Source organism: Populus nigra, chromosome 5 (assembly GCF_951802175.1).
Source record: "Populus nigra chromosome 5, ddPopNigr1.1, whole genome shotgun sequence".
NCBI classification, from domain to species: domain Eukaryota; kingdom Viridiplantae; phylum Streptophyta; class Magnoliopsida; order Malpighiales; family Salicaceae; genus Populus; species Populus nigra.
The window spans coordinates 19,268,052-19,279,750 of record NC_084856.1 but is presented as its reverse complement, the minus strand read 5'-3'; the positions used below and the strand labels follow the sequence as shown (position 1 = coordinate 19,279,750).

Genomic DNA, 11,699 nt, shown 5'->3' with positions numbered 1-11,699 from the left:
AGATAAACATGGGAGCATCCAAATTTAGAAAAAAAAAATTATAGTGTGTTTGGTAAAAAATATAATCAAACATAATAGTGCATGATGGTCGATGATTTCAACGAAGAATAATTAGCATAGCAAGCCAGAAGGATGTGGCTAATATTGACCTCTAGTTTGTCTGGGTGGATTCCACGTGTAAATCTCACATGAAAGCCCACTAATTGATGAAGAAATATTCCGTAACTCGTCCAAAAAAGATCTTCTTGACAATCCAGACCCTCTTTACTGTCTCATCCCCTGATTAATTCCGGTGAGCTCGAGAGCCAGCATCTTTACCGACAACCCCCGAGATTCAAAACACAATAAAATAAATAAATTCATAAAAAACACCCTAACTTTGGAAAATCCCACAATTTAGCCCCTGTATGTTTGTCAAACTGGCAAATGAGTCCCCATAGGAGTTTTTATCAGATTTACCCTCACATCTTGTCAATTCAACCCGAATTACAAGCAACATAGTCCCTTCCTATGGTGTAAAGTTGTCACAATTTGTTTACAATTTAGCTCAAATGGATTGAAAATCGACAAAACATAACGAATATAGCCATATATAGGGTCGATTTAATGGAAAAAACTTTCTATAAGGACTGATCATGGAGTTAACACAAAATGCAAGGGCTAAACTTGGTTTTTTCAGCGTCGACATCTTTTCCATACCGCAGGCCAACCCGCGTTTTTTGCGCATATTAAAAATCCCGCCCGCCCATTCCCTCTCCTTCTAAAAACGCTACTATATATATAGATGAAAATCTATAGCTCCTGTACTTCTTCAAAAGCTCTCTTCTTTTTTCTCTCACGAAACCAGAAATCCTCTCTCAAAAATCAAAATCACGATCGATCTCCTTTTCCAGGGCTTATGTATGCCTCACTTCTATCCTCCTGGTTGCTTTTTTTTTCCCTCTCCTTCGATTCTCATTTTTCCCTCTCAAAATCTAATATGGGATCTAGTGATTGATCATGTTTTAATTTAGTAATTTACTCGATTTTTGCACGTTTTGATAATTATCATTTGTTGATTTTGTTTAATTTTTATGATTTTTCTTAGGATTTTGAACGGAAAGTGAAAATCCGGAGAAGTGAAAATCCGCTTGGTGAGAGTTGCTGTTGTTGAATTGATTGATGGTGGTGGTGTGGAATTAGGGTTTTGGAAATGATGGGATTGGGAATTTCGCTTGTGCGGGTGCTTGCAAGCTCGTATGATTACTATAGTGGATCTTTTATTGCCTGGTTAATTACAGCTGCTTTAGGATTTTTAGTTATTGTTTATAGATTAATTAATTGGCATAAAAGAGCATCGCAAAAATGGGTTAAAGCTGCGGCTAAAGCGAAGAAGCAAGTTTGGAAAAAGTTAAATGTTCCGCGGTCTAGTCATTTATGGATTGAAGATTTAGCTTATGGTCAAAAACAGCCTTCTGCATGCTGTGTTTGTTTGACTTCATTGGTGTTACCATATAATGGCTGTAGTGCGTCGTTGCGTAGTGATTTTGTGCACCGTTGTGTTGTTTGTGGTGCGGCGGCTCATTTTAATTGTTCTGAGTTTGCGGTGAAGGATTGTAAGTGTATTGCGCAAGCAGGGTCTAGCCATGTGAGGCATCACTGGTCAGAGAGATGGTTTAATATGGATGAGAATCCTGAGATGAGTGTGTTTTGTTCTTACTGTGATGAACCGTGTGGTGTTACTTTTATTGATGCTTCACCGACGTGGCATTGTTTGTGGTGTCAGAGGCTCATTCATGTGAGATGTCAAGCTAAAATGTCAAAAGAATCTGGTGATGTTTGTGATTTGGGTTCCCTTAGGAGGATTATTCTTTCGCCACTCTGTGTGAAGGAAGTTGATGGAGGAAACAGTTTAAGTTTGATCACTGAGGAAATTATAGCCTCTTCTGTTCGTGGGCAGATGAGAAGAAAGCAGCGCAGCAGAGGCAAACATGGAGATGATCGCCCTGTTAATGGTAAGTTGCAGGGTGCAACAACTGCCAATAGAAACTTGGATTTTGTGTTGAATGGGTTTGCTGGATTGAACAGATCCAGCAGCGAGACTGATTTCCACTGCTTAAAGAAGAATGGCAGGATAAAGTACACACTTAATGGCCTAATGCATAATAAAGGTGGAACTGCAATCTGTGAACAAGTTAAGAAGTATGCATTGGCTGATTTGGCTCAAGATGCAAGGCCCCTTTTGGTCTTCATTAATTCCAAGAGCGGAGGTCAACTTGGGCCTCTTCTTCGAAGGACACTGAACATGCTGTTGAATCCTGTACAGGTGATATAGTTTAGCTCCTTAATAGTTATCACAAGAAAAGTGGACCTTTAATTCCTTAAAAAAATTATTTTCATAATCTTTCATTGTCATGTCAAATGCGTTATTTTCATCATCCAACAATTTTTTTTTTGTAAGCATATTTTATGAGGAATCTCCATAATGTGCTCTCTAAGTGCTATAATGTGGACTTCATCTAATGGAATTAATTTCCTGTGAAAGCTTTTTTATGGAAAAAAAGTGGCTTTGGTTTCCTCTTGCATTACTTCCACATAGTGGTTGTTATGAATAATTACATTTTCTCACTTACATTGCCTGTAACAGCTCATATGGTATATGGCTGAATTTCCTAATTCTCCATTGCAGGTATTTGAATTAAGTGATTTGCAGGGGCCTGACATTGGTTTGGAGTTATTTAGCAAGGTGCGGTATTTTAGAGTTTTGGTCTGTGGTGGAGATGGAACCGTTGCATGGGTCCTTGATGCTATTGAGAGGCGCAACTTTGAATCTCCACCACCTGTTGCTATTATTCCCCTTGGTACAGGAAATGATTTATCAAGGGTCTTGCAATGGGGAGGAGGCTTCTCAAAGTTTGATGGACAAGGTGGCTTATGCACACTTTTGCAAGATATCGACCAAGCTGCAGTTACAATGCTAGATCGCTGGAAAGTAAATATCAAAGAAGAGAATTCAGAAGGGTATATGGAAAGAGAACAATCCAAATTCATGATGAACTACTTAGGTAGATCTATGAAGTTGTTACTTGGGCTTTTTTTTGATCAATCTTGTTTCGCAGATTGCTTCATCAATCTGTTACTCATTACCAATTTTTCTTTTGCAGGTATTGGATGTGATGCTAAGCTTGCATATGAATTTCACATAACACGTCAAGAGAATCCTGAGAAGTTCAGTAGTCAGGTAGCTATATTTTTGTTTTGGCTGTAATGTATGTTGTTAAATCAATCGCCTGATACTTCACTCAAAAGAGCTTTAGTTTTCCATAGCATGCACTCTGTTGGACAGTAATGTTTCTGTACAATTTTAAAATCTATGAGACACTGGCACTTCAGTACAATTTCTAAAACCTCACTGTTTCTGAGTGGAAAAGAAGGTTCAATGCTAGAATTTGTTTTACCAATTCTTTGTTCCCTTCTGTTTGTTGTTTGATTTATCACTCAAACATATTCCTTATAGTTGACCACCCTTCTTTGTTGAAATCTATTGGATGCATGCTTGCTGTAGGATATCCCTTGAGGCTGAGGGTAGTTCAATGTTTCGGCTGAAAAAATGCTGGTCTATATGTTGTCCTGCAACTGGACAACTTCATTCAGTACCATAATCAGGTTGTTGGATCATTAGTATCCAGCATTGTTGCTAGGCAATGCCAAGTGCATTTTGAGTTTAAAGAATAAAAGAACAATCGTGCTTTATTTTTTTTTAAAGGTAAACATGCTTAGACCGAAGTTCAAGATACCGAAGTGCTCCAGGTTACTATAGCTTTCTTTTCCTTTCCGTTGTAATTTCAATTTGATATTTCAGAAACGGGCCTTTGATCTTTGTTCACTGTTTGCCTTAGAATTTGTCTAATTAAAATTTAATGTGCAGTTTGTGAATAAATTGCGATATGCCAGAGAAGGTGCCAGAGATATGATGGATAGAGCTTGTGCTGACTTACCATGGCAGGTTTGGCTTGAAGTTGATGGGAAAGACATACAGATTCCAAAGGTACTTGATTAGATGTTATCTTAGTATTTTGGCTGCTTTCTTTCTTGTTTTAATTGCGTTTAAAACATTTTTCTTTCTTTCATATTTTCAATGCTGTGTTCTTTCATCCTTCTTTTCCCTCCAGGATTGTGAGGGTTTAATTGTGCTGAACATTGGCAGCTATATGGGGGGCGTGGATCTTTGGCAAAATGACTATGAACATGATGATGATTTCAGTCTTCAATCCATGCAAGATAAAATGCTTGAAGTTGTAAGTGTCTGTGGAGCATGGCACCTCGGCAAACTTCAGGTTTGTCATTTTCTGAATATAGGTTCCTTCTTTTCGTTCACTCTCTGTGTGAAAGAGAGAGTTCTAAGTGTTTGTGTAGTGTTTCATCTCAGGAACTTCAGATTTCTGATTTTTCTGAAAATAGATTCCTTTTTATCATTTACTTTGTATGTGTGCATATGTGTGCGTGCTATGCAACCAGGCCTACCTTTCATTGCAATCTGCAGTTGATAACTTTTCTAAGGTCTAATGGTAGTGTGGGTTTCTAAGCATCTGAGCAGTTAGAAGGGAGCTTTTTTCTCTTTATAGGATTTCATTACCCTTTTTCTAATGCCTGTCTACCTCTATTTAGAAGCCCTGTCATGGTACAGCTAAGTGGATTGAGCAGCTGATGGCAGATCTCTAATGGGTTGTGTCAGGGATGAGGGGAAAAATCATCTGTAGAATTGGAAGGTTTTCTCTAGGCCAAAACAAAGGCAATCCGTAATTCACTTTTTTCTACCACACTTCCTCATTTGTACAGCATATCCAGTTTCTATTTTTACAACATGGATGGTGGTGGCATCTCTTGGGATTTTAATGATAGAGAAGTAGAGCATTTTGTAATTTCTGTCAGATTCTTAAATCCTTGTCACTTTCTCTTTAACCAAGATGGTTGGATGGGAAACTTTGGAATAATTTTGGGAATTTTCAGTACAACCTTTTCACCTCTGGTCAATTGTATCTAGATAGCCAAATGACTATTCAAATTCAAGGTGTTTATAAAAGTTCTTAATAAAATTATTGCCTATGGACCTTTTATAGCTGAGGAGAGGAGGAGGCTTCACAGGACATTGCCACAATGAGGCTCGTTCTGCGTGCATTAACAACAGGAGGTGCATAGCCATCCTTCTCTGATGTTGTTTGCTGGCTTGGGATTTTTGGTGTAGGCTTTTTGCATTTTGCTGAGAAAAGTGGGTGGTTCTGAGTAACATGGTATGATTTGATCTTCTTGAAATTTGTAGGATTGGAGAGGGGGTAGAATTTAAAAATATTTGGGAGGTATCGTATATTCTTGTGCTTTCTAGCATTTGGTTGGAGCAGGTTCTGCTATCTTCAAAAATCATTTTCTCCCAAATAATTAGGAGTAAATAATCTTCCAGGCCTGTTTATGGCGCCTGCTATTTAGAGTGTTTTGATGTTGTTCTATGCTACACTTCTGATTTTGTAGCATGCTTTTTTTTTTCTTTTTTTCCCCCTAATGCTCGTTCTACTATTCAGGTTGGACTTTCACAAGCAACGAGGCTAGCACAAGGGAAGGCCATCAAAATACATGCTTCAAGTGCTTTCCCAGTTCAGATAGATGGGGAACCATTCATCCATCAACCTGGTTGCTTAGAAATAACGCATGATGAACAGGTATTATATTCCTTATCTCTTATAATGCACTTGATTCTCACACAAGAGGCTTGGCTGATGGATCCCTGCTTTTCCATTGCACACCTAATCTCATAGCTCATGTGTTTGCATTTTTACTTGAATGATCCTTTAACGTTGGAAACACCAGACACAGCACCCCATCATTTGAACTTCCAGATACTGATCCCTCCCTAATCACTATGTAAGTCATATTGATAATCTTGAGGTGAATAAAGGAGAAACTTGATCCGTTCCCTAGTAACTGCAGAAGTTCAACTATGGAAGAAATGTTTCTTTCTTTGTGAAAGATTACTGAATTAAAAATGATGAAATATAATATACTGATTTAGAATCATTTTTATGATCTTCCTAGACTGTCGATGAAGTTCATGAACCCCAGTACATGAATAAGAGTAAAGATTATTTAGTGTAATTATGACTAAGAAATTAAGATCAAGTATATGAGTTGAGAATTAGAACAAATAGGATATATAAATAGGAGGAAGCCAAAAAATACAAGAAGCAAAGGGAGAAGGCAAACAGCAACTGGAAAGAAAAATGGAGTCCAACTTTGTGCACAAGTCATCAGAATAAACCATATAGACGCGCAACCTCAATTTTGTAGAAAGCATATACAAAAAAACATTCAACAAAAAGCAATCCTCATATGATGGTGTAAATCTTTATATATTGTCTTCACGGTTTCAGAAAAGACTTCCAAAATATTCTTCCATTGCTTCTTTCTCTTTAGTTTACTTGATGCTGCATTTCATTTCAATATCATTTCTTTCATTCCTTATCTCTAGCTCTTTCATCATCTTCACTATAAACACAGGCTTTACCTTTTGGAAACTACTTAATTTAATTGGAGATGTGTGTTTGTATACTATTCTCTAAGTAGAGATTGTGGAGGAACATTGTCAATCCCTTGGCCACAAGCAGAATTAGCGGAGAAAAGCTAGTCAAGCAAACTATTTTCCTTTGACACGTAATATTATGTTGATGATTAACAATGATATGCATTCACAAAATGATGTTTAGGGAGGCGATATTTACGATTCTATCCCCTGTATTTTCATCTCTTATACTATTGATGCGGTGCAAGTGTTCCTCATTTTTTCTCCTCTGTAAAATTGGGAAGTTGGTGTTCCTGCCGCATTGTGCAATGTGCATTGGAATTAACTGAAACTGATGCTACTGCCACAAATATATCCTTATTGCTAATGGTGCAACAAAATTATTCATCCTTTTTATATTTGATTAGCTGAGGATGTTCAGGATTAGAAGGGATTTCACTTTGAATGTGTATTTAGTATGTTGTTACCATTCTAGTGTTTTATCAATCATTTATTTTCATCTGAACCTTTCTAACTATAATTCATGGATTTTTGGTATGTTTCAGGTGTTCATGTTGAGGAGAGCCTCTGAGGAGCCCAGAGGCCACGCAGCTGCCATTATGACAGAGGTTTTGGCAGATGCTGAGTGCAAAGGAGTCATCAATGCATCTCAGAAGAAATTACTTCTGCAGCAACTGGCTCTCAATCTATCCTAGATTCCAAATTCTAAACCCCTCCTCTTTTTGCCTGCTAATATCTCGCTTTTTGTCCCACTAACATATTGCGTGTCCTTCCTCGCATTCCTTTCTGGACCATGCACTTTGACCATGGAGGGAATGCCACTTTCACATCCTTTTTTCTTTCCTTAATTTTTTTTTGGGTCACTCTTTTTGACCATAACGGGATCTTTCCTTTTTTAACTGAACTCTTTTGTAGAAGCAATTGGAAACCCGAAAGTGAGACTGACAGCCCCACGAGACGCCAGCAAGCCAGCTGACATAGGATCCTTGTAAATGAATGCTATGAGAGATTGTAAATGAGAGTTTTGTGCCTGTTGTGACACACACACACACACACACACCCCATACATATTACAAACAGAAATTATACCATATAGAAACATTTGTCTTTTGAATTTTTCCTTTACGATTATCGAAATCTCATTTTATTTTACTCGGCAAGAGAGGAAATAGCTCACCATCGTTTACAAGAAAGATGGGTTGATTTAACATGGAAATTGCTGGATATATGACAGATTTCACCACGTCTCCTGTCACTTGATAATACACACGCACTCTTTCTAGGTATTGAGCCGATGAACCATGGACACCGTTGTCGTTTCTAGCTTCGCTTCGGTTAAATAACATGATAATTACCACTTATTGGCCCAAAAACAATCCCATGTTCTTTATTCGATATTCCTTCATACGTGAGAACCATCTCTTCGGTAAAAATAACACGAGACTTCTTTACCAACCCTTCTGCATTATTTCATGGCTATCACTTCGATTGATCAAACGTTGAGAGTCACGCGAGTGTTAAAGAACAGGCCCCTTCTATCTATGTTTCAAATTCACAAGCTTCCTTATCATAAAAAGCTTCATTCCTTTCATCCATATTCTCTATTTTTTTTTTCTATAGTTCATACTGCTTTTTTTCATGATGGTGTCCGTTTCGAACAACGTTTTCAACAGGAGTTTTTGAAAATCATCTCGGCAGAAGAATGAAAGTTGATATAGGGTACTTCAGTAGCTAGCTAAAACCCTGAAAAGATAAAAATACCTATCTATCCTCTCCCAGCTCTCCCTCCACAGCACCGTAACCAGCCTCCCCAACCCACTAGCCCAAGATCATCCTGGTCAGACGAGCTAGCCATCGCCATCAAATCGGCTGAGAACCCATAGCTGCCTTGCATCCTCCTCCTTCCTTTCAACCCGACATAAACGGTCCCTCAAACAAACCTGATCTCCTCCTAAAATCCATCCAACTGATCTCGTTGTCGATCATTGCTATAGTAGCCCTTACAAAACAGAGTCATCAGGCAAACATCGCAAGCAGCGACCAACATCACACCCCCATCACCGTTGGTCATTATCAACACCAACAGCTCCCTCGTCTTTTCTCCTCCATACCCGAGCTAGTTTCTCTCGGCCTCAGCTCCAAACCTAAAATTAACCAGCAATAACCCGTTGGCTTTCTTCCAGTTCCACCTCAGTCAGCGATAAAACATTACAAAATAATGGACCTAATAAATACATTACAAAATAATAAAACTTATCATTTATAATATCTTTAACAATATTTAATAAATGTTATATAAAAAAAAATATTACATATTAATCAATTTTATCTTGAATATCTAGCTTGTAATTGATACCATTAATGGTATTCAAAAATTATAGAGAAGAAAAAAAAATATTATAAATACATTAAAACTCTCATAATAACATTACTAATACTATTAAAAAATTTTCAACACAATACAAAGAAATATCATCAATAGTGATTGAAGTTGTTTATATGAGTTGTCCAAAGTAACAAGTGGATCACAATGTTATTGAATTTATTTTATTAAAATTTTTATAATGATACTAATAACATCGTTATCAGAATTTTAATATACTTTAAGAATTTTTTAAAAATATTTTTCTCTCTCATTTGTACTCTTCTCTTTCTATGTTAAAATACTCATTTGAATGCTATATAATCATGGGCTATTTAGGGCAACTGATTAAATGTTTTAACCAGTTTATAAAGACTTGTTTTTAATCTGATACAATGGTTTGCATGAGAAAGTAAAAATTAGCTCAGAAAGACAAGCAGAGATGTAGTCTTTACCTGAAGGTTTCTACCATATCCCTTGCCTTAAAGATCTGAAAGGTAAAGCCGTAAAGGTATTAAAAACGAGGTTACAGAGAGGTTGTCCTTTGGACACTACAAAAGAGATTATATGCTTTTAGCAAGGTAATTAAAGTGGGTTCGAAAATGTGTTAAATGTTATTTTGTAAATTATTTTTTATTTGAAAATATATTAAAATAATATATATTTTTTATTTTTTAAAATTTATTTTTTACATCAAAACAATTAAAAAATTAATTTGAAACTGAAATTTTTTTAATTTTTTTCAAAACCACGTCAAATATTGCCTTAAACAATTGCACATGCTATGTTGTCTCGTCAAATGTAACCATTCAAGGCTAGCTAGATACCATGCAGTACGTAGATCTAAGATAAAATGGTTTTTATTAATCTCTCTAATATATCATTTTAAGTAAGGAATAATCAAGAAACTAAGTGATTATCTGTTTATGTGTTTCTTTTATGTGATTTTCAGAGAGAGAGAGAGAGAGAGAGATGCTATACTCATCCATGGAGGGAAACAATTGTGAAATACTACTGATCCTCACGTTCACGTAACTGAGAATATGGAACTTGAAAGAAAAGCTAGCGACCCTGTCCCAGAGACAATATAAACATAGAGATACTCATCAGAAGACAAAAAAAAGCAACTTACTTAGACCTTCAGATTCATATATATTCATAATTACAACCATCGAGAGAGAAGAATAAACAACTAAAACTAAAAGAGAGAGAACTTTCCCAGATGTTGATAGTGAGAATTGCAGCCAGCTAGCTAGGAGAATCATGAGATGAAAAGCAAAGAAATTGTAGCAAATGATGGTTGGAAGGAATGGAGCCTGGTCCGAGAATCATTTAGGTTCAAGACAGGTGCATTATCTGGGCTGTCATCAGATAATGCCACTTATGTACAATCATGGCCTCCATGACCTCGACCCAGACAACGTTCCTCTCAACCTTACCCTCAAAGATGAACTCATGTGGAAAAAAAAAAAGATCCAAAAGAAGAACCGAATTTTCGCATAAAATGCACACACAAGTTTATTCGTCGAGGGGAATGAAGCCTGGTCCGAAGCCTTAACAGTTCTTTCTTGAGAGAAAACTCTTTGCTTAAGCTTCGAGCCAGCCAACATTCCCCTCAACTCACGCACATATCCTTTCTCCACTGTGTAGAAACCCTAACCCATATAGAGTTCTGACTTGTAGCAGAGAAAGTAGGAAAGGGTTTTTGAAACACTATTATCAAAAAGTCTTCGATAAATAAATAAATATGAGTTGTGTTCCAAGTTTAGTTTATATCATATTTATTAAACCCAGAGCATTTGAGAGTTGATATGATTAAAAAATCGGGTCATGAATCATCTAAGTTCACTCAAGTTAATTAGAAAAATAAATAAATAAATTTATTATAAATCTCTTTAGTATCCCCTCGTGTTTAGATCCCATTAAAAAAAAAGATAAATAATACAAATCCTTTCAACCAATCCTCTTTGTTAATGTTTAACGGAAAAAAAAAACAATAGCATGTCAACTAAAGCAATTAATTGAAAAATGCTTCAACATAATTTAACAAAAGTAACTAAGCAAGTTATAAGTTTACGAGGCAAATCAATTAACATATTACAATTTTAAATGCCATATATTTTATCATAAAAATTTCATAACATTATAGTTCAAGTTTGATGCAAAAGCATATTAAAAACCAATACAACACACATAAATGCATTAATCAATTGAAGTATGAGGGTAGTGCAATGAGCAGCATAATGAAACCAAAATATTAAAGAAAATTTTTTCATCAATAACTTATTAGTAACAACTTAATTAGAAGCATTTTCAATTACCATATGCACAATGTTTTTAGGTTTAATATACAAAATCATCTCTCTAAATAACTTATACAACAATCAAGCAGTTTTTAAGGCCTTTGATGCATCTAACAGATTTCAAAAAAATAGTTCATTTAGGACAATAAACTAATAAGTTAATTAAAGTTTTTTTCTTTGATTTGTTCATCCATTAGTCATTAGTGTACAACTAGTTTTCTTCCAAGTTTCTTGATAACTCTCCACATAAAACTTAACTTCATAATCGCCTTTGCCAAGTAATAACCACGAAGGGCATAAAAGTTAGGTCTTTTAAAACCATGACTCATAGTTGTTATAACGTTTATAGCATACTGATGATAAACAAAGTTAATTGCATTAATGGTAGACTTGCATCAATAATCCATTTTGTCATAACAAGATCACATTATTCAACTATTTTTTTATTTTGCCAACTTTTGAACACCATAAGTTGTCCTTAACA

General features: G+C 36.0%; 1 protein-coding gene across 5 annotated transcripts; it reads left to right on the top strand.

Annotated features, from left to right (window-relative positions):
• Window positions 1-745: 745 nt before the first annotated feature.
• LOC133693740 (diacylglycerol kinase 2-like) lies at window positions 746-7,702 on the top strand. Of its 5 annotated transcripts, none has more exons than XM_062115027.1 (8): window positions 746-900; window positions 1,088-2,305; window positions 2,669-3,044; window positions 3,144-3,220; window positions 3,908-4,027; window positions 4,152-4,316; window positions 5,556-5,693; window positions 7,096-7,702. In XM_062115027.1, exons 2-8 carry the CDS (start codon window positions 1,193-1,195, stop codon window positions 7,243-7,245), a joined length of 2,139 nt encoding a protein of 712 aa, XP_061971011.1. In that variant the 5' UTR covers window positions 746-900; window positions 1,088-1,192; the 3' UTR covers window positions 7,246-7,702. The 5 variants fall into 5 exon arrangements, 2 of the variants coding, with proteins under 2 accessions (XP_061971011.1, XP_061971010.1); XR_009842173.1 differs by lacking the exon at window positions 7,096-7,702 and adding an exon at window positions 5,100-5,270 and having other exon boundaries at window positions 767-924; window positions 5,556-5,695; XM_062115026.1 differs by having other exon boundaries at window positions 768-924.
• The last annotated feature ends 3,997 nt before the right edge of the window (window positions 7,703-11,699 follow it).